Source organism: Chrysemys picta, chromosome 3, assembly GCF_011386835.1.
Source record: "Chrysemys picta bellii isolate R12L10 chromosome 3, ASM1138683v2, whole genome shotgun sequence".
NCBI lineage: Eukaryota > Metazoa > Chordata > Testudines > Emydidae > Chrysemys > Chrysemys picta.
Genome location: NC_088793.1, coordinates 34,171,486 through 34,198,601, shown reverse-complemented (window position 1 = coordinate 34,198,601; position 27,116 = coordinate 34,171,486). Strand labels below are relative to the sequence as shown.

The window sequence follows — 27,116 nt, the reverse complement described above, 5'->3', positions numbered from 1 at the left end:
AAATTTGAACGGGCAACCTGGTTTGCGTCCTCACCAGGAGCAATTCCTCCAACTTAAGTGTTGGGTACTGAAAATTGGAGCTCCACCGCTTCCTGTCCCGGGGATGACAGCCTGCGCAGGGTGGCCAGACTCCAGACAGGCAACGTATGTAACACAGTACGTAACACAGTGTCTACACCCTAACTACATTGACCTAAGCGCTACACCTCTTGCAGAGATGAAGTTATTAGGTTGGTGTAGTGGGCAACTTACATCAATGGGAGCAACATTGTAGTGTAGACATTTACAGAGCTAGGTTGACATAAGTTGCCTTACATCGACCTAACTCTGTCGTGTAGACCAAGCCTAAGAGTTTAGACTCATTATCCTTTCAACAGCAGCTGTACAGTCTGCGTGTAGCCAGGAGTTACTAGAAACCCCTCCAATCTCCCACACTACTTCATAATGGAGGAATCACTGAAGGGGCACCTGCCCAATTGAAAAAAATAAAATAAAGTAAATTTACTTGTACACATGGTTGTTAATTGGATGGTACAGATTACGTGTCCCAGACTGCAGAGGGTACATTTCACTAAGGACCTGCAATGTCACAGCAGCAAAACTGTAGTTAACAGCTTGGCAGCAACAGCAGAAAAAACAGTTACTAACCTTTCCTAACTGTTGTTCTTCGAGAGGTGTTGCTCATGTCCATTCCACATTAGGTGTGTGCATGTCGCATGCACTGTTGCTGGAGATTTCTCCCTCAGTGGTATTCATTGGGCCAGCTCTAGTGCCCTCTGGTGCCGGGCATTTATGCGGGGTGCTACTGGCGATGCACACTCCCTTGATTTCTCTTTTGTGAATCACAGAATCATAGAATATCAGGGTTGGAAGGGACTTCAGGAGGTCATCTAGTCCAACCCTCTGCTCAACGCAGGACCAATCCCCAACTAAATCATTTGGGGAGATGTTAAATTAATTGCTCTCACACTCCCACCCCTTCCATTTATTTCTATCTTCATATATTTCTACAGCTGGGTTTTTAAAGAAAAGAAAAGAAAAGAAAAGAAAAGAAAAGAAAAGAAAAGAAAAGAAGACTTTGCAACAACTTTGTGTACAGCCTTTTTGGCTTAAGGAAAGAAACCCAATCAATAGTATACATTCTAAAAAATGCTTTCCCACAATTAAGCCAAACACTTTTTCTTAAAAATGAACTAAGTTTTAACAAACCCAAACCCCACAACCTGCAAAAGCTATTTAATATCCCAAATCATTAACAACAATATATCCCTGCTTGCAGCCTGCCTTTCCTCTCTGGTAAAGTTGAGGAAACATGCCCCAGAATACTTATCAGCTGCCATGATATCAAAACAACTTTTCTGAAGCAGCTGGTGAAGAATTACATGGCACACACATGGCCATTAAAAGGAAGGAGGCATTAAGCCATTTGTAGAGCAAGCAGTCTTTCTGAAGAAAGCCACGGAATTCTTCAAGCAAAAGCTTCCAGTGATGTAAATTCTAAAACCATTTCATTAATGGCATCATACTTGGTGACACGGCAAACAACAAAAACTGCCAAGCCTCATTATAATTAGGGAAACATGGACTATCTTTTCTCTCAAATATCAGCATTAGATTGGGATCTGTTGCTGTCAGTTAAGTCAATGCAATTTTCCTCTCCAATGAAGTAGTCAGTTGATGGATTCATGACATGGCTGCAGATATTTGTGAACAGCTGCTTAGAAATCAGGAGAACCACTAGTTTTCCACACAACAGGATAAAACCACAAGTGTGTCTTATTCCACTCAACATTTTACATTATTCCAGAATGAGTTGGAAGGAGCCATACATGAGGCCTGCTTGACAGAACATGCTATAGGAAAAAAGATATTTGAAGCTTTATAACAATCGGCTCTTGAAGAAAGGTGTCTGCAATCACTGTATTGGTATTAGTACACTCATTGTGTAAATCAGCAGTCCTTCTTCCAAAATAGACTTCATTGGATTTAATGTGGCAAATTTTTAAATCATGTGGTCAAGCTCAGAGATGAAGCAAGGATTTTCCTTACTCTACATGTCTGAAAGCTTCTCTCCAATGATGAAATATTACGGCGTAGGTTCTCAATCTGGAGGGTCTCAAGCAGATACCAGTGGGTTGCAAATAACCTGCCTTTCCTAGATTTTGGGGGTCCAGAGGTGGAAGAAATTGAACCAAATTATTTAGACTAAGTTCTTTGGAGAAAAAGAGCATCATGCCAGGTGTCTGTGTCGCGCCCAGCATGATGGGAACCCCCCTCCCGATTTCAGTTTGGAGGCCCTACTTTAATCATAAAATATAAATAAATAAATAAATAAATAAATAAAATAAAATAGCTTTTTAAAGATCTGCAGTCGCCACTAGTCTTGCTCAACTTTACCAAGACTGGCAGCAGCTTTTTTTGTCCAACTAATAATAAACCCTATCATTTTAAAATAAATTTGTTGGCAGACATCAGGATCGCTAGCCAATCTCATTCATATTCTTAATGTTTCTTTTCCAGTATTTGCTGATTTTAGTCCAAAAGAACATACAGAAAAAACAGACAGACAATTTGTTAACTATATATTTCTATTTCTGTTTAACTTTTTCAATTTTTGGCAAATAATTCTTTAAGTATGCTGGGAACAAGTAATGAAGAATATGATCTAGGCACTAATAATCTGGTTTGTGCAATAAATGAGCATCAATTCCAATGAGGCTTTTAAATAGGGCTTACTAAGTCTTTATTCAAAAGAGGAAGGAAAGAAAAATGTATAACTAAGGATTTAAAACGATGTGTCATTTTGAGCAAAAGTAGGTTTATACATTTTCAGAGTGAGAACAAGCCAATATTCAGACTCATCAGGGGAGATGAGAGTCAAGCAGAAGGTAATAACCCTGATCAGTAAGCCAATCTCTCAGTGACTCAGCATCGTTGGTTCTCAGCAATCATATGTGGCTCCATGCAGCTACCTATGCACAGGAACAGCCAAATCCTAGGAAACCAATTTGGTTTAAAAGTGGAATTGGAGTAAGACTGCTGATGCTTTTTTAAAAACAATAAGACAGAAGAAAAATATGACCTATGGTAGTGCTTTTTCTGAAAGGAAACTGGTTTGGCCAGTTAAGGGCTGAGTAACCCAGATTGCAAATGAAAAGTATTTACATCTTCAATACACAAACGAGTACGGTTTAAATGATCAAGATGCATTTCCAAGCAAAGTAATTTAACTACTGAATTCACAGAGAGAAATGCGTTTTGTCACCTACATAAACAAGTTATGGAATTTCACTGAGAAACAATATACTGAAAATTGTTATTTATATTTTGATCAGAGTAGTCAAATGGTCAGGGAAACAATTATGTATTTCTTAACAAATCACCCACTATTAGGCCTTATATATGTTAACTTATAGTAACTGAAAGACATGGGGTTTTTAGGATTCCTTAATACTGTGATACAAATGAACATTCTAGTACAAAAAGCCTAACCCAAACTCAGTTTGATAGTCAAGAGTATGATACAAAGAAACAAAGAAAGACTTTGAGGGTATGTCTACAAAGTAACTGGGACCATGCTTTCCAGTGCAGGATAGACAAATTACTCCTGGGGGAATTCTGCGTCACTATGCAAGTGCAGAATTCATGTGCTGAGCAGATTTTTTTTCCCCCCACAGAAAATAACTTTCTACTGGAAAGTTGCTGCAGGTGTGCCTTTTGCTCACCCGGGGCTGCTGTGGCACTAGAACAGAGCAGACATTCTCGAGCCAGCCCCAGTTGCTGATAGGGAAAAGAAGGCAGCACTTTCCCAGTGGGGCCAGGTCAGGAAGCTGGGGTTATGGGGGTAGGACAGACAGCGGCAGGGGTTAAACGGGAGTGGAGGTGCAGGGCCACATAGGGATGGGGGAGGAGTGCAGGGCCAAATGGGGACAGGGGATGGGCAGGGGAGCGGGTTGGCTGAGTGGGGGGGCAGGGCCACATGGAGATAGGGGGTGGCTGAGTAGGTGCACAGTGACACATGTGGTGTCTGAGTGAGGATGTCTGAGTGGGGATGCAGGTACACATGGGAACAGCGGGCAGATGAACCTGACTGCATAGGAGAGGCTATGCGTCAGCGAGGATCTGCATGGAAGAGGCTCCCTAACAATCCCTCCCCACTCCCCAAAAAAACCTGTTCCATATTTCTCCCACCCACACCCAACAACCCTCAAGTTCACACCCAGGCTCCTTCCCAGCAATTACTTCCCTCTCCCTCAGCTCCTCCATTACCCCTGACTCCCCCAATCCTTTGCACTGTTTCTGAATGATGGGGAAATACAGCTCTGTATTGTAGTTTAAATGAATTATTACTCAGAGTTCTGTATTAATATGCCTAGAAAGGAATCTATTTGTCAAAAACCATTTCCTGAATCTTTTTCATTGTCCGTATTGTAACGGACATACTTGCTGACAGGTATTTTTAAATAAATTACCAAAATAATTGAAACTGGTGTGATTATATTGTGTTATTTTGACAAATAAAATATAAAATTTTAAAATACTGTGCGCTGATTTTTTTATTTTTTGGCGCAGTAATAGATGCACACTAAAAATAGCAATGTCTGTGGCCACAGTGGCTCAGGTTAGACACCCAAGTACGTGTACCCAGGGGGTCAGGCAGGCTTGTACTTGGGAGGCTAGCTTAAGCCAATGCCAATGCCACCACAGCCATACTTCTATTTTTAGTGTGCTATCTCAAGTAGAGCTAGCACATATGTCTACTGACTCTGGAAAGCAGCTTCCCAGATGCTATGCAGATATACCCAAAGCGACTGAAAGGACAGCAAAATTTAAAAACTTTTTTTCAAAGTAGTATGAATCTGTCTGGAAAGAAAAAACGGTACTTACATAATTTTTAATTAACATTCACTGATTTTTTCCATTTTATCCTTTCTTAGCAGCCTCTATATTAGGATTCTTTAAGCAACTGATTAATATCACTTAAACATTTGCCAAACACTTTTCTACCTGGTTTTTGGGCAGGCATAGCAATGAGGAGGGAGGTAAACTAACAATAACAAGTAGTAATAATTGCTAAGTCAGCACCCAAATACCCCAAAAGAACATGAGATATATAGAAATAAAACTCCTTCTGACCACACACCCCTAGTTGTCACCTACTACCTCACACTCAAACTCATATGGGGTATCAAACAACTACAACCTATATTCAATGGGGACCCTATCCTAAAAGAAATCTTTCCTGAGCCCCCACTTCTGGCCTTCAAAACAACCCTCCAACCTCTCCACCCTCATCATCCGAAGCAAGCTCTCCACAGACCAGGACACACCAACTCAAAGCAGCACCAGATCCTGCCAGAACAATAGATGCAAAACCTGCAGACATATCTCCACTCCTACAATGATCAATACCCCACATGACATATCTTTCAAGATCCAGGTGTCTTACATGTGTGTCTCTCACAGCATGTAGCGCACCTCATCCAGTGCATTAAATGCACCAATAACAACTATGTTGGTGAAACCTGACCATCACTATGCTCTCGAATGAACTCACACAGGAAAGAGATTAAAAAAAGCATATCACCTGTGGGTGAACACTTTTTACAAAGTGATCACTCTATATCTGACTTATTAATCCTCATCCTCAAAGAAAACCTGCATAGCACTTCCAAAAGACGAGCCTGGGTGCTTAAATTCACAATTCTGCTAGACACTAAAAATCATGTCTCTTAATAAAGAATCTGGATTTACGGCTTATTACAACAATCTGTATCCTACTAACCCTGTTTTTTGTCCTACGACTACAGGAGTATTAATGGGCCACATCATCTCGAATGGTCCCTTACAATATGTGCTAACTACTTATGCTAAACTATCTGTTTGTCATAGCTAAATGCAAAATCATTCTGAGTACATTTCCCAGACCTGAAAAAGAGTTTCGTGTAGCTCAAAAGTTTGTTTCTCTCACCAACAGAAGTTGGTCCAACCTAGTCTATCTAATATACTGGGACTATCTAACATAACATGGCGTAAGTCAGCTCCCAGTCATTTTAGGCTTGGAAGGATTAGATTTTTATGAGTAAAATGTCAGTTAACGTCCATTTCCCTGTACACACACACAAACAAACAAAAAATATTTCCCTCTATAGTAACAGAAATTTACAGATAGGAAAAGTGAGGAAAACGCTGCTTGAGAACCTTTATTAGAATTTGATTTAAGGATATTTACTTTGTATATTTTTGACATAATAATGACAATGTGTGTTTTAATACTTATAAGGCTTTTTGAATCTCAATGGTTACTCTCGTGAAATAATTATTGTCCGATTTCCCACACACACACACAATTTCCTGCAACTTTGAAAATGTAAATAATAAAAAAAAATTAAAAATGCTTAAACACTGATATTCATAAAAATTATTAAAAATAAAAATTAAATTCTGCCAAGCCTAACTATACCATAACTTTAAAAAGATTTAGGCATGAAATACAGACTCACAGTATCCATATTAACCTGGCTTTTTACAAGGGTGACTTGAAAGGGAGGGGGAAAAAAAGATGAACTTGTGACTTTTTTGCCATTTTATACATAAAGGTCCATTAAAACAGAATTAACATTAGAAATTTAAATCTTCACTAGTTATCAAAATATAACTATAGTCTTCCAAAATAGAGATGCTGGGGTAAATACAAGAAATGTAAAGGGGGGCAAATGAGATGGGAAGTGATTTAAAAAAAAAAAAAAAACAAGAACACATCAACATGCACTTTACTGCTATGCTTGATGAACACTTGGAAGACAATGTTTGTTAGAATTTCTATCTGCCTCTCCATTCAATTAATGATAGAGAGTTGATAAAATATATTCCAGGCCCCCCCTCAAGAAGGAGATTTGAGCCAGGAATTTTAAAAAAAAATGCTTTTCTTGGACTAAGTTTAAAAAAGGACTGATGGCAAATCATGGGTGTAGAAAATAAGAGGATAGAAAGACATTTGATTTTACTGTCTTGGGGAGCATGAAGGAAGCCCTGTACAATACCAAAAGTTGTCAGCTCTTCTGCCTCTGAAATTCACTGCTTGATATGCCCATGCTAATCTATCTATGGAGTCCACTAGAAATTTTCTCCACAGAGGCAAGGAGAAAATACACAGTACATTAGGCCAGAAGACCCCATCCTGCACAGGACATGGCAGAGGGGACATGATAACTTAGTAAGAAGCATATCCCATAAGTCTCTGCAAATTATCCCTTTGAGGAGAAGGGATACCAGCCTTTGGAGGGGACACAGTGGAAATGAAACTCTGACCATCATTCAGCCTCAATTCGATTTCAACACAGAAATCCAGTGAGACTGCAGGTAGCAGTGCCACAAAACATGACTGTTCCTCTGCTCCAAACCCTCCAAGGGCCTCAGCAAAGGGACTTCTACAATGAAGAATAAATGGGTGGGTGAGGTTCTGTGGCCTGTAATGCGCAGGAGGTCAGACTAGATGATCATGATGGTCCCTTCTGACCTTAAAGTCTATGAGCGACTGTGCCATGAAGTTAGCACTCATTCCCTCTCTATACCAGCAGGGGGAGATCCATGAACAAAGTAGCCCACCACACACAAATCCCAAAGTGAACAATCCAGGCACTGCCAGATCCTGAAAGCACATTAACAAAAGCTCTGTCCGTACATGGATGGGAAACTTCCAAAACATGCCTTCCACAGATTCCTATCTTAAAAACCGATTGCAGCAATTATTTCCCTCTCTGACAGAACACTTCCCTGCAGCCCTGGCTACATTATTTCCCCGTCTCATATTTGGGAGGTTTAGCACAGGGACACAGGCAATTTGTTAGAGGGCGAGGGAGGAGGATGTTGGACAGTTGTTACTTTTATTTAAACCCAAGGAAATTCCTTGTGAAAACCTTATTAACGCAGTACTAAGGCAATTAAACTTACCAACTTAGTTAAAGAATGTTAAGAGCTTGTTTAAACTCTTATCCTTATGCATCAAGCATAACCCCTTCATTCCTTATCAGGCTTTGGTTTAGTTAATGTGGGGTACCTGACAGAGTTAGGAGAGAAGAAAGGAGCAGTGGGCACAGCAGAAGCCTAAGGCTGAGAAGAGCAATGGGGAGACCCAAAAGAGTTGCTGGCCAACATGTAGTCGGCACATACAGTAACTAACCAGCCTAAGAAGGGAATGGGAGCTGCATATAGATGGCATGCATCATGTGGATGTTGTGTACTACTTTTGGGAGGGGGGAGTAAAGACAAGAGTTACAAAGAAAAGAAGAAACCTCTGCTTCCTGTTACACAGCTCCCTTTTAGGATTAACCTTTGAGAGACCCATTTGAATATACAGAGTCTGAAAAGCTCCAAATGGCATGTAATCCACGGTTTCAAGGGAGGCAAGAGGAGAACGGCACAACCGCCGGAAACGTATCTTTTCTGGGATTATCCAAGCCCCATGTACCTTGTAAAACCACTGCCAGACAGGCCCAACAGCAGTCCACTTTCAAAATGCAGCAGGCCCAATCACATGCTGCTAGAAGAGTGTCAAAAACTTCCCCCAGACTCCGGCTGTTGGGAACGGGGATGGGGAGAGGACTTTTTTTGTTTTGCCTCCAATAAAACTGTCCCTTTTAAAACTTAGTCCAAGAAAACTATGTTTTTATTCCTAGCTCAAGTCTCCTTACTAACTGCTACTGTTCATAACCTAGAGTACAATTGGCCCATCTTTCCCAATCTTTATTTGCAAAGAACAACTGAAGACCCCAATCCATAGCTGACTGTTTTCTCTTCCTGCTACTGATAGCTAGAGTTTAGGCAAACTGATGAGACAGCATAGGGAACCTTGCTGTCCAAAAGAGGCCTTTTCATCAAGAAGATTCTTGCACACAGCAGGATGACAGACCTGCTTTACTCACTCAGAAAGATTGTTAATACAGTGCCAAGTGGGGGAAGGGGAAGCTCATATCAGCTGTGCTCATCTGGACGTGTGATCTCATCAAAAAAGAAAAGAAAATTAACCTTTGACTCTTCTGAGGTCCCATCAACACATTGCATTATCACACAATAGCAGATGTGTGACATAGTATTTGATAAAATACTACAATATTATATACAAAGGAACGGCACCATTTTCTATAACCTTAGATGCAAATGCAGCATTTGGAAGGCTATTTGCATTAACCACAAGAAAGATTGCAAAGTCTAACAGGGTATAGATATTAACAAGTGCAGGCTTCCCAAAGTGATTTAAAGTTTCAATTTGTCAAGAACCAAAACAAGTATCAGCAGTTTATACTGGACTACTGTTCAGCTAGGTAACATCTTAATTCTTGCATCCAATTGAGCCACATACCAACTCTGTTCTTCCTATGTGATATTTAGCTTAGCCAAATAAGGGCTCAGGCCTGAGAATAGGTCAACATGACTCAATAACCAATGAAAAACTTTGTACTATAAAATATGCTGTTACAGTAAATAGATGTGTTGAGTGCTGATGTTTAGGAAAATGTACTGCAATGTACCAGTCCAAATCATAATAAAGCCAGCTGTATCATTTGGGGAATTTTTGTAAAAATAGGGTGTTAGCAATATGCTAACTGCAAGTTGCTATGGTGATTAATTGATGTAAATATTAACTAACATAAAGGAATTGATGACTTAGCCTATGTAAAAACAGGGCACCCATGAATTAATGGGTACACTAAATTAGAAGTACAAACAAGGAAAAGAGGCGGAAAGCTTCATGCAGAGGTATGAAGCTCAGTGGGTATTAGCATAACTCATAAAAGGTGTCACTCGGCCTGTGGGGGGGGGGGGGGGGGGAAACACATCAGAAGATGCTCAACTGACCATCACCTGATGATCATCCAGGCTCTGGAGTTCCCAACACAGAAACGTATTAATGCTGGACGTTCATTATTATCTCACTTTCTTCTGTTATGGTTCTCTGACTGTGGCATTTATTATCTGCTTACTAAAATTATTAATAAATGGACGTGTGTTTCCTGAGGTGTTTCTAGAGTCTCTCAGGCTATGCCTACACTAGCACTTTTGCTGCTAAAATTTTTGTCAGTCAGGGTTGTGCGGACAGCTCCATGTCAGGCGGGAGATGTTCTCCCGCCAATAAAGCTACTCCCGCTTATTGGGGAGGGAGGGGGGTTAATTATGCCGGCCAGAGAGCTCTCTCATTGGCATAGAGCGACTACAAGGGAGGCCTTACAGTGGTGCAGCTGCAGCAATGCTGCTGTAAGGTCTGTAGTGTAGACATAGCCTCACTCTAATGATAGTCCTGTGGGTGATTCTGACCTTATGGCTCTTCATACTGTAGCCAATTGAGAGCACAAACCTGCATCAATCACCACTACAGTGTAAAGTGTAAACCATGATTTGATTAAACCCCATAAATTAGATTATAAAAGGCTACATCAAATGTTCAACAAGCCTCTATGTCAGGCAAATCTATTTCCACATGCAAAACCTGCAACTACTGGTGTAAGTCAAACAGTGACATTTGTGGACAGTTATTTGACTAATGGGCAGAAGCATATACAATTACAAATTAATTATTGAAAGCTAGAGAAATAAAGTTATATTTTCAATACTCTGCAACATAATTAACTGTATATGTCCAGATTATGAAGTGGCACATAGCCAGTCGACAGTAACATTTCTTATTCCGTGTAGTTCATAGATTACTACTTCTTCTATTTCCTTAGCCCAACTTCATCATTGACTACAATAAACAGTAAGTGTGAAACAGAGATAAAATGTATCATGAAAAAATATCAATGTTTATTTCATATTCTCCTTTTCTTCTTAGACTAGGCCTTGATGTGGCAGTTTGTCCAGATACTTCGTACTATATATGAACTCCATAAATATAGATTTACGCAACCTGGTTAACATTGCATTTTTTAAAAAATGCTTAGTTATGTGTTTACATTGGGCCATATCCTACAAGTGAACTTTTTGAGCAAGCTGTCCCATAAAAGCTGTTGGGGCAATCTGCATGAACAAGTCTAACAGACCTGAATAAGTCTACCAAAGGAGTACATAAGTACCTACTAGGACCCTGATCCTGCAAACACTTCAATATAGGAATGCCACTGATCTGAAAAGTCACTCAAATATTCATTTTCTGGATCAGAACCTATTATTTTAATTTAATAAAAAAAAAATTTAAGTGCATAAAATTCTAACAAATTTGTCAGGTCAAATGTGGCCCAAAATTTAGGTTTTGTAAAATAAGTTTATACAAAATTTAGTATTTATAGAAATATTCTCTTTTTTCCTTTTTAAATCCTATGGGAAATTAACATTCCTCCTTCAATGTTTGCAATGTGAATATTGCCACATCCTACTAATGCATGAGAACCTGAAAGTCAAACTCATCCAAGATACGCGTAGCAGCAAAAAGGTATTAGACAAAATCCTGATTGTAAAATGCAGAACCTGACTTCTCCTTTTCCCAATTCCATTATAGAGAGGCATTTTAATTATTTCCCTCCCTTGACTGACTACTGCTCTTCTCCATTGCTGCCATCCCCTCATTTCTGGTCACCTCCTGTTCTTCCCAGCCCACTCACTTTCCATCTCCCTCAGTTGTCTCCTGCTTTCTGTTGGACCCTTTGCTAGCTCTGGACATCCTGGAAGTAACAGTGGCAAGAAATGCCTTCTTCCACCTTCAGATTAGGTACACTTCTACCTCGATATAACGCGTCCCGATATAACATGAATTCTGATATAACACGGTAAAGCAGTGCTCCGAGGGGGTGGGGCTTTGTACTCCGGCAGATCAAAGCAAGTTCGATATAATGTGGTTTCACCGATAACACGGTAAGATTTTTTGGCTCCCGAGGACAGCGTTATATCGAGGTAGAGGTGTATAAACCTCCAACAGACTAGAAGATTCAGTATGAAAGCTACATAAATAATGTTACACTTGAATAGTTAACCACCCAAGAGGCAAGCAATGTCAACAGTGAAGCTCTACATGTAAATTAACTGCACAAAAGGTAAAGTTATTGTTCCATATGCAACCCTAACTTTGCAATTTCCTGACTTTCGGGTTCTTAATCATTCAGCATCTACATTATCTTAATATAGTTATTTGTACTTATATTAAATGCTTTGTTACATGTTTAACTATAATTATACATTTACTGCAGCTGCAATCAAGGAGCCCTTCTAATAACTAATTTAACACCTGGCAAGTTTTATAGATGGCTTCACTTACTGAGTTATGTAGTGATATAGTTCTTATTTCATATTGAAAAGAAACCAAAATCCAGTTCTGTGAGACCTGTAATTATATGAAGATTTTCCTATAAAACTTTTATCCTTTCCATACCAAGTCATTTTTATATATATTATTCATTTTGTCCTTGTAATTCTTAACAGGTTTGTTGTCTCAAGAAAAAAATAGGGATGATCTCTAACAGCTAAGTTAAAAGGACATGATGTTAAGTGGTCTAGGCAAAAGAAAAAAAGAGATTAAATAGTTTTACATAAAATCTAATGGAAATGGGTTTTTACACTTTCGATGAAGAGCTTTTGTTGTTTTTATTATCGTTTCAACATTCCATATAAGTGTTTGCAATCCAAGTACTGAACAACTGTGCTAATGCACAGAAGCCATAGAATGAAGTGTACTAAATAGACTAGCTTCAGAAATTCACTTAAGACTGTGCCTGACATGCTCACACACAGCTTACTCAAGCTTGTCCATAAGCGCCTGCTCCATTGCTCTGCCCCCAACTCAGACCCCATCTATTCTATTATCAAATGTCAGCCTTCTATTTATCCTTTTAAAATCATCTTGCTGAAGTATTTGTTCCCTGGGGATGAGATCTGATTGTTAATCAGTCACACACAGTATTCCTGCAATAAATAGTTTATTTCCACCATCCTAGTGAAATGAAAAAAACAAAACAAACCACAGAAGCAGCAGAAAATTATTTAGGGTTGTTTCCCCCTACACCACCTTCACAGACAATGAATTCAGTTTTCATAATCTAAGGTTTTAGTAATAGTATTTTTGAAATATGATTCTTAATCTATGTCCATATAATACCTTTAAAGACACGTACTTGTTCATGTAGTTTAAGGCTAGACCCTTTATACAACTTGTTGCCACAACTGGCAAGGGGCCATACACATCACCTTTCCTTCACATTACCATAGATTCTGGCAAACCCACAAGCTGTATCAGATCTTCAGCTCCCCTTATACAGGTGCCACTCTTAATCCTTACTGCTTCTTTTACTGTTTCTTTTAACACAGAGAGACAGGAAGCCTTAAGATCAAGAGCTCAGCAAACAGGTGGGTCAGAGAGACCAGAGACAAGAGACATGTCTATACAGGGAAATTTACCGGCATCTTGTCACTAGAGTATTCTGCTATTGCTCCCTGTGTGGACACACTTATTCCAGAATAAGGATGCCTTTTTCTGATTTAGTTTATGTTGCTTAAACAAAACCAGAAAAAAAGCACTTAAAGGACTTGTCTACATGGGAAAACTGACTGGCAGAACTATAGCTATATAATCACACTGCTATAGCTGTAGCATTGTAACTCAATATTGTTAACCTTAAGTTTCAAAAAGCTCAAGTCAAACCTCCAAAAATCATGAGATTAAAAAAAAAAATCATGATTTTTGGGCTAAATAAAAATTATATCATGTTTTTGGTTTTCTTGATTTTTGAACCCCACACCCCCCTCCAATGCCACTGACAGTGACAATTTGTGTTGCCTACGCTTCCAAGTTTATAAAGATCATAGAATCATAGAATATCAGAGTTGGAAGGGACCTCAAGAGGTCATCTAGTCCAACCCCCTGCTCAAAGCAGGACCAATTCCCAGCTAAATCATCCCAGCCAGGGCTTTGTCAAGCCGGGCCTTAAAAACCTCCAAGGAAGGAGACTCCACCACCTCCCTAGGTAACGCATTCCAGTGTTCCAGATGACTTTGGCTCCTGCTGCAAAGCTCTCACCCCTACATCAGCCCTTCCTCCTGCCCAGCAATTAATTCTTCCCCTAACCCTCCATCAATTCTACCCTCATCAGTTCTGCCCAGAACCTCCATCAATTCTGCTCCCCCCACCTCACTTCCACGCCCCCTGAATAGGGTGACCAGACAGCTAATGTGAAAAATTGGGATGGGGGAGGGGGGTAAATAGGAGCCTATATAAGAAAAAGACCCAAAAATCAGGACTGTCCACATAAAATCGAGACATCTGGTCACCCTACTCCTGAAGCTCTTCACTCCTCTCTTCCTGCTCTTTCCCAGTCATGATGTTGCAGGGAGGGAGAGAGAGGAGGGGAAGAGAAGCCACCCCTTTGGTCACAGGCATCCTGCAGGGATCAGTTCTTGATCCCATGCTATTTAACATTTTTATCAGTGACCTGGAAGAAAATATAAAATCACTGATGAAGGGCACAAAGATCGAAGGAGTAGTAAATAGTGAAGAGGCCAGGTTACAGATACAGAGTGATCTGGACGGCTTGGTAAGCTGGACTCAAGCAAATAATATGCATTTTAATATGGCCAAATATATATACAAGAATAAAAAACACAGGCCATACTTGCAGGATGGGGGACTCTATCCTGGGAAGTAGTGCCTCAACCAGATTTGGAGGTTGTGGTGCATCATCAGCTGCACATGAACTCCCAGACTTCCCCTCCCAATGCTAGAGCCAAGAGGTCTAATGCAATCCTTGGACGCATACATAGGGGAATCTCAAATAGGAGCAGAGAGATTATATTGCCTCTGTATTCTGCACTGATGCAACCGATTCTGGGATACTGTGTCCAGCCCTAGTTTTCATCATTTAAGAGGGATGCTGATAAATTGGAGAGGGTTCAGAGAAGAGCCACAAGAATGATCAAAGGATTAAAGATCAAGTCTTATAGTAAAAGACACAAGGAGCTCAATCTAGTCAGTTTATCAAAGAATAGGTTTCAGGGTGATTTGATCAATTGATAAGTACCTACTTGGGGAACCAATATTTGATAATGGGATCTTCAGTCTAGCAGACAAAAAGTATAACAAGATCCAGTGGCTGGAAGTTGAAGCTAAACAAATTCAGACCGGAAACAAGACACAATTTTTTAGTAGTGAAGATAATTAGCCATTGAAACAACTTACCAAAGGCTGTGGTGGATTCTGCATCTGGAAATTTTAAAATCAAGATTGGACACATTTCTAAAAGATTTGTTCTAGTTCACACAGGAATTAATTCAGGGAAATCCTCTGGCCTGTGTTATACAGGAGGTCAGACTGGATGGTCATAGTGGCCCCTTCTGGTCTTAGAATCTACAAAATTTTGAATAAGAAGGAGAGGACGGAGCAGAGTTGCTGGGCTCTTTCTTCTCCTTCCCTCCTGACCTTTCCTATTAGAATAGCGTGGGCTCCTGAGAGGAGGAGGGAGGGCAGAAAGTTCTTCAGGCTTTCTGCAGCAGTCCTGATCGGCTGCTTTTCCCCAGGAGACAGGGCTGCAAGGGAGGCAGCCAGCCAATCAGAAGAGCTCTCCTCTCCCTGAGAGAGCTGAAATTCACAAGAGGGCTGGAGTTTCTCCAGTCATCATAAGACCCACATACCCAGTTCAATAGATAAATGCAGGCATAGTTAGCTCCAAAATATCCCTCCAAGAAAGCCTGTAGAATTCCCACCATTGGAGGTTTTTACAAACAGGCTGGACAAACACTTGTCAGGGATAGTTTAGGTTTACTTTATCCTGCCTCAGTGCAGAGAGCTAGATTTGAGGACCTTTTGAGGTTTCCATGATCCTCAGAGGAACTTTTGTCCACCCACACCCAGTTTGTGCTGGACTCATGAGTCCTTCTGGGGAGCTAACTCCCTATGAGGCCCAGTGGCTTCTCCTTCTGCCTCCACTCCCCCAGTGACCTTCCCAACTACCACATAGCTCATCTCCATATTTCCTGGCATCTCCTCCACCACTGCTGCCTGTGTCTATGGCAACAAAGGCAAAAATGCCACAAGTCATCTTTATCTGCCACTGGGGGAGGCACTATGCCTTCAATAGACAAAGTGTCACTCTACAGAGACCTAGAATCAATACAGGAGCCTCTTCCATGAGCAAAGACAAGGGGAAAGGGTATGGATGGGATGGTGGAGGCAGAAGGCCAATGAAAAAGGGAACACAGACTTGTAGGAGAAAGAAGATTGGGAAAGAAGGTAAATACAGTAACTCCTCGCTTAACGTTGTAGTTGTGTTCTTGAAAAATGTGACTTTAAGCGAAACGATGTTAAGCTAATCCAAGTTCCTCATAAAAATTAATGTAAATGGGGGGAGGGGTTAGGTTCCAGGGAAATTATTTTTGCCAGACAAAAAAGACATTATATACATATACAGTATAAGTTTTAAACAATTTTAAACAAACAATGCAATACCGTACTCAGCAATGATGATTGTGAAGCTTGGTTGAGGTGGTGGAGTCAGAGGGTGAAAGAGGGTACATCATCCGGCGGTTCCTCTTGCTGTTCTTTTCAAAGTGCCAGGGTGTGTTCAACCCCCGGCTCTGCCCCAGGCCTGCCCGCACTCCACCCCTTCCCCCAGGGCCCCACCCCACCTCTTCCCACCTCTGCTCCACCCCCTCCCCTGAGCACACCACGTCCTCACTCCTCTCCCCTCCCCCAGCCTCCTGAACGCCTCCAAACAGCTGTTTGCTACGGGCAGGAAGCGCGCAGCCTCCCTCCCCTCCCTGCACCTCCTGCTCGCAGCAATCAGCTGTTTCACAGCATTCAGGCGGCTCGGGGGGGGGGGGGAGGAGGAGGCTGCGTGTCACGTCCTTGCTCCTCCCTCCTCCTCCCCAGAGCCTCCTGAACACCACGAAACAACTGATTGCTGTGGGGACGAAGGGGGAAGTTGCTGATCCACGGGACCGCCGGTGGGTGGGGGATGCTGCGGGGGGGAGGGGAGAGGAACCCGAGAGCGAGGCTGCTGGCCCACCCTGGCTCCAAGCCCCTATGGCCAAGTAACGTTATAACCAAACATTGCACAACTTTAAATGAGTATGCTCCCTAATAGATCAGCGACATAACAACGTTAACCGGGATGATGTTAAGTGAGGAGTTACTGTACTTAAAGTTCGATCCCCTTCAAATATTAATTCTCTCCCAGATTTTCTTTTTTAATTCTCACCCATCCCACACTTATCTGCAGGACTATCAGAGATGGCCGCAAAAACGCTCCGAACAAAAGTTAAAATAAAGCCCTGGTATCTTTATGTATTCAGATTAATTCTGTAATTTTCAAGGCTTGAAAATCCACTCAACAGTGGCCAATGAGACGGTCTCCCAGACGAGTTAGGGGACTTCCACTATCAATTTCTGCAGAATTTAAGTTTTTATTTTTAATAGAGTTACATTTCTAGTCCCTAGATTGCAATTATAACTTTCCACATGCAAATCCTTATGCCTTATTTCATATATGACTTATGTCAAATTGTCTTCCCAAATCTGTAGAGAGAAAGCTCTGGTGATTTTGCCACTGCTCAGAACTTTGCCAAGCATCACCAGAGTGAAATTAGCAAAACTCTGCTCAGGTTCTCTGCTGATATCCAAAACCCTTCAAGGAGCAGTGCAACTATCAAGAAACATATTAGCATTCTGAAGCAGCAACTTCAGTTAACCAGAACAGGAGGACTTAAAAATAGAGCCTTTGGGAGAGGTAGCGCAGTAGAAACTCCCATCCTGATATCAGGGGGCTATGTATGGGGTTGGGGGAAACGAAACAGAAAGCTCCTGACCCTTCCAACAACTGGAGAAGTTGGAACTTCAAATTTATAAAAATCCCAGCTGTGACAGTTCAGGGAAAATGCATCTGTATTTCACCCAACAACAAGGGCACCCAGTCTAGGCTCCCGGCCCCTCAGTCATCCATTTTGAGAGGAGACCTGCGTCTCTCTTCCTCCCGATCAGGGTTTTTTCAGGCTGCCCAATTCTCTGCCTATACTGTGAGTTCCCCAGCAAGCCAGAATGCCTTAATAGGTCAGAGGCTGCTCTTTACTTTCTCTCCGAAGGCTATGAACAACTGTCACTGCCAACACTCACAAACTTTACCACACGGCTCTTTATAAGCAAGTACATTTATTCATAAGGTGAAAGTACTACAGAGAAAAAATATTAAAGACAACAGAAGAACCTACATGCACATTAAACAGCTTACTAGAGACAACACCAATTCCAACCTCGGGCTCTGGTAGGTGTCAGTCCTTCAAAAGCCACAACATGGTTTTCATCATGGTTACACATTTATAACTGTCACAGATTTAGAACCAGAACACCCATAAATAGATCAGGCTTTCCTTTATACGGCTTGGGTCTTTAATGTTGGCCTCAGGTAAGAGGATCAGCAAACAACAGTCCACTCCACAGGGCATAGCTTCATAAGGCTGTGTTTTTGCATAACCAGCAGTGGGGAATTTGCAATCACCTCCCCCTAGATATTCCCCAGGAAAACAACACTTTTTGTTCCACGAGTCCATTTTTGTCTGGCACATTGTTCAATGTAGTTTTCTGAAACCACAGGTCTGACATTTGTCACATCTCCCACTCTTGAGAGGTTCCATACAATCCCAGCCCACAGTAATACATAAATAGGGCCCTACCAAATTCACGGTCCATTTTGGCCAATTTCCTGGTCATAGGATTTTTAAAATCATAAATTTCATGATTTCAGAAATTTAAATTTGAAATTTCATGGTGTTGTAATTGTAGGGGTCCTGACCCAAAAAGGAGTTGTGGGTAGGGTTGCAAGGTTATTGTAGGGTGGTTGCAGTACTGCTACCCCTACTTCTGCGCTGCTGCTGGTGGTTGTGTTGCCTTCATAGCTGGATGGCTGAAGAGCGGCAGCTGCTGGCTGGGAGTCCAGTTCTGAAGGCAATACCGCTGCCAGCAGCAGCGCAGAAGTAAGGATGGCATAGTATGGTATTGCCACCCTTACTTCTGTGCTGCTGCTGACAGGGCACTGCCTTCAGAGCTGGGCGCCTGGCCAGCAGCCAACTCTCCTTGGCCACCCAGCTCTGAAGGCAGTGCAGAAATAAGGGTAGCAATACCATGACCCCCCTAAATTTTTCAAGCCTTGGCTGTGCTGAGTGTTTTTCTAAGTCAGGGGTCGGCAACATTTGGCACGCGGCTCGCCAGGGTAAGCACCCTAGCAGGCCGGGCCAGTTTATTTACCTGCTGACACGGCAGGTTCGGCTGATCACGGCCCCCACTGGCCGCGGTTCGCCGTCCTGGGCCAATAGGGGCAGCGGGAAGCCGCGGCCAGCACATCCCTCGTCCGCGCCGCTTCCCGCCACCCCCATTGGCCCGGGACGGCGAACCACGGCAAGTGGGGGCCGCGATTGGCCAAACCTGCCACGTCAGCAGGTAAATAAACTGGCCCGGCCTGCTACGGTGCTTACCCTGGCAAGCTGCGTGCCAAACGTTGCCAACCCCTGTTCTAAGTAGTACCTCTAAATCCCTTTTAAAGCCTGGTCTACATGCATATTTTCGTATAACTATTTCTGTAAAAATCATACCCTTAATCCAAGTTTTAGGCTGTTTTCACAGACAAAAAATATTTTTCTTTAAATTTATTTTAACAGCAACACGTGTTAGCCATATTTCTGTAAGATTTTACTGGAGACAAGACACAAGAGATTTTTACTAAAGTATAGTTAGACAAAGTCAACATTATACCCCCCACCTGGGTTTAATCTCACCTAGCGACATCAATATAAAAACTACAGAGCCTTGTCTCCACTATGATTTTTACAGCAAATAGTTAACACACATTACCTATCTCACTGTAAAAACTCACCTTTTTTGGCAGTGAAGACACAGCCAAACTGGTACAATTCCCACAAAAGGGATTTGTGTAGCTTTAACTATACCAGTATAAACAAAAAGCTCTTACTCCTTTTGTACTTCCTTGTTCAGCCAGATCTGCTTTTTATAATCCCTAGTGTTTGTACAATATTGTTGAATGGCATACATAACCTTTGCACATACAGCAATTGATCTGAACACTTTCTGTTTCCTTTTAGTCCTTTCCCTCCACTGCTCCATCCCATTTGATTACATCCAACATTCATGTTCTCTCCCTAATTACACTTATCTTTATGCATGTGTCTTGTGATGAGACTTGTTTAAAAAAAAATCTTTAAAGCTGAGATTTTTGTATAATAAGTACTCCAATAAATACAACTTCTTACAAAGTTGTATAATTTCACAAAGCCTTGAATCTATACTCTAATCAACATTACTATTGCTTAAATCATGGCTAATGAAAATACACAGCAATTTTCCTTTGTACACATCTACATATCAACATTAATTGTCTATAGGGCAGGGCAATATAAAAATGAGGGGGGGAGGGAGTATTTTAACATTCTTGTTAAAAACCTTCTAAAACTACACACAGTTTTCATTGAAATTGCCCTGGAAGCTTCCATGTAGCTTGCTAGATAAGGGCAAGGTAATTTTCATAAAGCACCTATCTTACAGAAGCATCTGTTGCAGAACACTAGAACAATACAGGTTATAAGCCGTATATTGATTAAGATTCTAGATGGAGGCCTTCCAGTCTTTTGGATAAATAATTTTAAGTGATGTATCAGCAATGTTTACAAAAACGAGTTTGAACAAGTGACCATATGCCACGAAGTGATGAAAGTTATAACGAATGCCAACATCCTGGAATCATGCCATAAGTGAGGAGTTATCTATTATTCTTTGTTTTACAACATCCAAGTGAGTTCTAGGTGCTTTACAGAAATAGAGAAGGCGTGGTTCGTGCTTTAAGAACTTAAAATCTAGAAATAAGAGAGTTCAGACACTAGGCCATATACCGACCTTGCTACCTGTACGAGATGCATACCAAATCAACTGAAGTTCTACATAGTATCTAGTTCAGGGGTAGGCAACCTATGGCACACGAGCCGAAGGCGGCACATGAACAGATTTTCAGTGGCACTCACACTGCCCAGGTCCTGGTCACCAGTCCGGGGGGCTCTGCATTTTATTTAAATTTTTAAATTAAGCTTTTTAAACATTTTAAAAACCTTATTCACTTTACATACAACAATAGTTTAGTTATATATTTTAGACTTATAGAAAGAGACATTCTAAAAACATTAAAATGTATTACTGGCACGTGAAACCTTAAATTAGAGTGAATAAATGAAGACTCGGCACACCACTTCTGAAAGGTTGCCGACCCCTGATCTAGCTCCTGGTGTCAGAATTCACTAGAATTGTCTGCTTTTGGGAGTTTTTGTAACAGCCATATCTTTATATATATATGTAGCCACAGAATTAGGGTATTTTTAGACTCTTGTATTAGTGGAGTAGAAAAATTTAAAACTAAAACTCTTTTTTCTAGAGAGTTTCCTTTCCTCAATATTTAGTCCCCACTGATTTTTTCTTGTGAAGTTTGGTGACGCCCCTTAAATGTAACACTCCTTCTATGTACATATAATAGGAGTTCTTCTATTTTCCTTACCTTGTTTCCTTTGTTTGCATACTATCACCTTAGAAACTTGGACACACTGCCCCAGATCAGCCTTTACACATTTACACCATGTTTTTTCTTATTATTCTTCCTTCTAAAATTGTTTCTCTACCCATACATCACAGTATCACTACACTTCTTATGAACATTACATATATATTTATAAAACTGTTTATCCTTGGAGTTAGAAGATCCAAGTTTTATTTCCATTTCTTTCACAAACATACTATAAGACCTTGGATAAGTCACTCAACCTGTACATCTCAGTTTCCCCACCCATAAGATAAGGATAACACTTTCTACTTTACATGTGTTAAGAGACATAAGGCATCAGGTATTTACACATCCTGAGATAAAAGCCACTAGGGAAGTGTAGTGCCCATGTGTATATAATAATTATTAAACATTTTGTTTATATAAACAGATACATATATGCACAAAATAAGTAATACATAAATGCAGAGTACGCGTGTTCCATGAATTGCAGAAATTAACTAACACTCATGACACTCCTGGGAGGTCAAGTCAATATTATCCCCCCTTTCCAGATGAAAAAAAAAAAGAGGTTAAATGTCTTCCCCGAGGCCACATGGGTAATTACAAAGCCAGGAAAAGAACGTATGGTTTCTACTAGTCCCTTGGTATAACTACTAACCCACACGCACAGGGGTCAACCACCACCATAACAATTTATAAATACACATATAACTATATTATGTACACAATTTTATTACAGATCTGTAATACAGTTTAGAACAAGCGTTGCAATTAAAAATACCATCTAATGTACCCTTTTGTATTTATCAAAACACCATGTGCACCTGCACAAATAGCATTGTTATCGCCTATTCTCATACCAGATGCATACCCATGTTCATCACATTTTACACACACACACACACACTAGTGTCAGAGATGGGTGGATGCAGGCACAAGCGTTCCTGCACACACAAAGGGCTGGATTATGCACACACAGGCACTCCGGTGCCTGGGCACGCACGGGAGAAGGTGCTGGGGGCTGTCCCCAGACACACACACAGACGTGCCATGGGCTGCGGGGGGGTGCATGCGGGGAGAGATGCCATGGCTGGGATGAGGAGGGGAGAGGTGGGATGGGATGGGGGATGGGATGGAGTGGAGGGGGCTAAACCCAGCCAGCCCCCTCTCCCCACAGGAAGCCGGGCAGGGTGGGCGCCTCCCCATCCTCACCTGGTCTATGGGCAGCCGCACGGCGTTGCTGAGGGGCTGCAGCAGCGTGGAGCCCGTGGTGCTGGTGGCCATGGCGAGGGCGCCGCCCCCGGCCCGGGAGAATGGGGACTGGTCGGGGGGGGGAGGAGGAGAAGCCGCTTTTCCCTCCCGTCTCCCCACTACAGCGGCAGCAGCGCGAAGAGCCCGACCTACGTCGTGACAACAAGGGGCCGGAGGAGGCAACGGGAGCGGCCCAGCCGCGGAGTGACAGTCCCGCTGCCCACTCCACACGCGGCCAGGCGGTAGAGTGACAGGCGGCGTCTCCCAATCCCCGCCCAGCAGCAGGGTGGGACAAAGCCACCAGTCGTCACCTCCCCCCAGCGCCGAGGGTGGCCGCGGGACCGGGTTTGGGGCAGTTGGGCTGGGTTGGATAGTGACCCCCTTTGCCTTCTGCCGGGGAGCGGCTGCGGACAATGGAGAAGAGTCAACAGAACAGGGGGCCACGGCAATGCCATGGGAAGGGTAATGAGGAGACCCCAGCATGGGGGGCGTGGCAGTGGGGGGGGGTTAATGGAGGCCCCACCCCAGCATTGGAGAGGGGGCACTGACAATGGGGAGGTAATGAGGAGACCCCAGCATGGGGGGCGTGGCAGTGGGGGGGTTAATGGAGGCCCCACCCCAGCATTGGAGAGGGGGCACTGACAATGGGGAGGTAATGAGACCCCAGCATGGCAGAGGGGACACTGACAATGGGGAGAGGGTGCTGGCTATGGGGGGAGGGGTTAATGAGGATGTCTCAGCATTGGAGGGGGGTACTGGCAATTGGGGGAGGCAATGGAGAGGGCTGGTTATGGGGAAGTTTGTGCATTGGCAGTGGTACTGGCAATGGTGGGGTTAATGGGCCTTTACCAGCAATAGCAAAGTTAATGAGGGCCACCAGCACTGAGCAGAAGGGACAGTAGATTAAGGAGAGTACTTGGGAGGGTTGAACTGTGGAGGATATCAGCACTTGAGGGGGACAAGTCTGGGAGTGCTGCGGCAGCAGCACTAGATAGAGGGTAGTACCTACCCTAAAGATTACATTGGTATCAGCACTTGACAGGAGTTTGGTACCTTGACACAATGGGATGGGAAAAGCTTGGGAGCCACAGTATTAGAAAGGTTGAGAATACTGGTCCCTACTGAAAAGGAAATAGCAATTGCCTGAGGACCTAACTGCTACCCTAATAGCTATTGCCCAGTTTGGGCTAGTAAAATCACAGTGGATGCTACTGTGGTGGAGGTTTGCAAAACTGTTTGTTGCAGGAGCATGTGGATGGGATAAAGGTGGACAAGATACCAGAGATTATTAAGGAATATAAACAATTGGCTGTTTCTAACAGTGCAGGAGCAATGTGCCTATTCTTCTCCTAATTCCTCTCAAATGTCCAAGAGTTTATGTGCTCCACAGGAAGGAATATTACTCCATGGTTATGCAGACATTAGTGGATCATTGTGGTAAGATTTTGGATCTTTACATGTTATACGATGGCCAAGCAAAGTTCCTGGTAACAGAATTTAAAAAAAAAAAAGATGGCAAAGGGGACTCTGTTCCCACTGAACAACACTGATATTAACAAAGTCTTCCTAAAGGTGTTATGCTACATACTCACTTTTACCCACTGCTAAAGAAGCTATTTCCTGAGTACCCAAACTTAGAGTGACACCACTTATTTACTTAGTAGTTGCAAGATGGTAGTGGAATTTCCTTTTGGGATACTAAAAGCAATGTAGGTATGTCAACCTATGGTGACAGTTCAATGACTAATATAGTGGTTGCATAAGTCGAGTACATATATGTAAGACCAAGAATGATGTCTTCAGTGACCAGTGGAGCTAGGAGGCAGTTGGGCTTGCAGCAACCTTTGTGCTACTGGACAGACATACTCTAGCACTCAGGGTTGTTACATATATTAGAATAGTCTGTATTCATATGCCTACCTTTTTTACCTCTTCATACTCTGTTAGTTGCTAACAATGAGGAGTCCTTGTGGCATTTGTTAGTCTCTAAGGTGCCACAAGGATTCCTCGTTGTTTTTACTGATACAGACTAACACGGCTACCCCACTGAAATCTGTTAGTGCTAGATTTCTCCTATGTATTAAAGGTTATCTTTATTAAATATTTCATTCTCCTAATTTGTGTAATGAAGGAGTTTATGGAGGAGTGCGCTGTTTTTATCTAGATCCTCCAATTATTGCTATGAAGTGGTTTTCACTGACTTTACTGGAGCTCAAGGACATATTCACAGTGAGTATCCAGTTGTCACTCAAAATTTGGTGATCAGTAAATCTAATAAGGTTCCTGTAAACTCATAATTGTTGGGGTATAGCTACAAAAACAGCAATGTTCATCTGCAGCTCAAGCAAAAGAGTGACTTGTCTGGAACATCATATCAAGAGTACTTCTGATGATGACATTACAAATGGATAGCTGTGTATATTTATTGACACTCAATGGCCTGAATAATATGAAACTGTTGTTTTCTTCACACTGTAACCATATGTTTTGGAGGACATAAAAGGTTAGAACATACCAGAAAATACAAATATTCTCTTCCTGCTTTTACAGAAGTTAATTTATCATTTTGCTTAATATTCAGCAGCTATGTGTGATTCAAAAAATGTCAGCCAGGGACTACAGTGCACCATGACTAACTAGATTATTTCCAGCAACTGTAATGAAATGGTGAAACAACTTCTAAGTTAAGCCTCAGAATAAGGATGAATTCAACAAACTACAAAAGTAAAACTCTTAGGAAGTGAAGTGAAGCTGCCATAGAGTTTTCGGTGCCCTGTGTAGTCAAGCAACAACAATGAATGAACCCCTGAACTCTGTACAGTAGTATCATAGGTATTCATTAATTCTTTGATTTGTGGATGCTTGACTTAGGCCACTAAATGGCAGATTTGGAGCTTATCTTAAATTGTCTCCAATCCTAGAGTTTCAGTTCACCATAAAGGACTTTTTTGGCGGAGTCTACCATCACCCATCCTGATAAAATGATATGTTCAGCTGAGCTAAGTTTTGATGATCATTGCCTCCATGGTGGCTGTTTTTGCTCTTTCATGGATGTTCATGTTTGATACTTTATCTTCCCAGCAGGCCTTCACAATAGAGCAAAGACAGCACATGTGAAATTTTTCAAGTTGCCTGGTATGCCTGCAGTACACTGTCCATGTTTCAGACCTGTATGAACGGAATGCCATCATTTCTGTATCATATATCATCAATTTTGTTGACAGTGAAGGGTATGCTTGTGTTCATTTTGGATAAAATGTGGTTTGCAGGGAAGCATGCTGTGGCTCACCACCCTAGGAACATTCTAGAGAAGGCCAAAGGGAGGGGGGTGAGCTCAGCATGTGGAGTGGAGAAGTATAAGCATCTGATGAACAAATCCATATATGGATAGGTTAAATTTGTTTGGTTAAAGGTTTGTGTTCTGTAACTTGTTATGTAAGAGCCATGTGCTATAAAATAACAATGGGAGGGGCTCCTTGCTGGAGGGACTCTGCCTGATTTTTGTACCGGGGCTCTCCCTTTGTGCACATTGAATAAAGCCTTGTTGAATCACATTGAAGTGAATCGCATCGCATCAAAGTCCCTTGATTCTGCCCAGCATCTGACTCATTGGGAACCACAAAATCCCAAGAATAGTTTGATGGTATGCTGGTCGAATATCCTATGGTGAAGTCTTCGAAAAAGTCTGCCTTTTGTATTCTGTTTTATATTTCTTGATCCAGGGAACGGTCACTTCAGATGGTACTACCAAGGTTTGTACAGTGATTGACATTCTTTAATTTTGTACCCTTGATGGTGATGTTTGACTAAATGGTAGTGGTTTATGGTGCCAGTTGGAATAGGAATGAGTTTTTTTCCAGGCTGATAGTGAGTCCAAACTGTTTAGTTGCCTCTGAGAACCTGTCAGGGATAAGCTATAGGTCACTTTCACTGATTGAGTAGAGCACAGTCATAGCAAAAAGGGCTTCGCACATGAGTTTCTCAAGGACTTTTGTCTCTGCAGTAAATCTTTGGAGACTGAGGAGAATTCCATCAGTTCTGTATATTGTATGGCTGCCCTTTTGAAGGCTCTCAGTTGCATAATTCAAAATGGCTGCAAAAAAGAGACTAAGGAGGATTCAGAGTAGCAGCCGTGTTAGTCTGTATCCGCAAAAAGAAGAACAGGAGTACTTGTGGCACCTTAGAGACTAACAAATTTATTAGAGCATAAGCTTTCGTGGACTACAGCCCACTTCTAGAATGGGGCTGTAGTCCACGAAAGCTTATGCTCTAATAAATTTGTTAGTCTCTAAGGTGCCACAAGTACTCCTGTTCTTCTTTTTAAGGATGATTGGTGCCAGC

At 41.9% G+C, this 27,116-nt stretch overlaps 1 protein-coding gene and 1 long non-coding RNA gene across 11 annotated transcripts in view; one reads left to right on the top strand and one right to left on the bottom strand.

Moving 5' to 3' along the window:
- MBOAT2 (membrane bound O-acyltransferase domain containing 2) overlaps positions 1–22,997 on the bottom strand; it is a 170,867-nt gene extending 147,870 nt beyond the window's left edge. For 4 of the 9 annotated variants that reach the window (XM_065590141.1, XM_065590144.1, XM_065590143.1 and 1 more), the window contains exon 1: positions 22,737–22,873. Coding sequence is in view for 2 of the 9 variants with exons in the window: in XM_008179900.4 (XP_008178122.2) it covers positions 22,737–22,808 (72 nt within the window). In the remaining 7 variants the exon portion in view is untranslated. Of the gene's footprint in view, positions 1–648; positions 16,542–22,736 lie in introns of those variants that run through there. The other 5 variants (XM_008179900.4, XM_042848728.2, XM_065590142.1 and 2 more) reach the window with 5 other exon arrangements.
- A 41-nt stretch (positions 22,998–23,038) lies between these two features.
- LOC122173552 (uncharacterized) overlaps positions 23,039–27,116 on the top strand; it is a 62,950-nt gene continuing 58,872 nt past the window's right edge. For both annotated transcript variants that reach the window (XR_010600058.1, XR_010600057.1), the window contains exon 1: positions 23,039–23,237. This is a non-coding gene — a long non-coding RNA (uncharacterized LOC122173552). The remainder of the gene's footprint in view (positions 23,238–27,116) is intronic.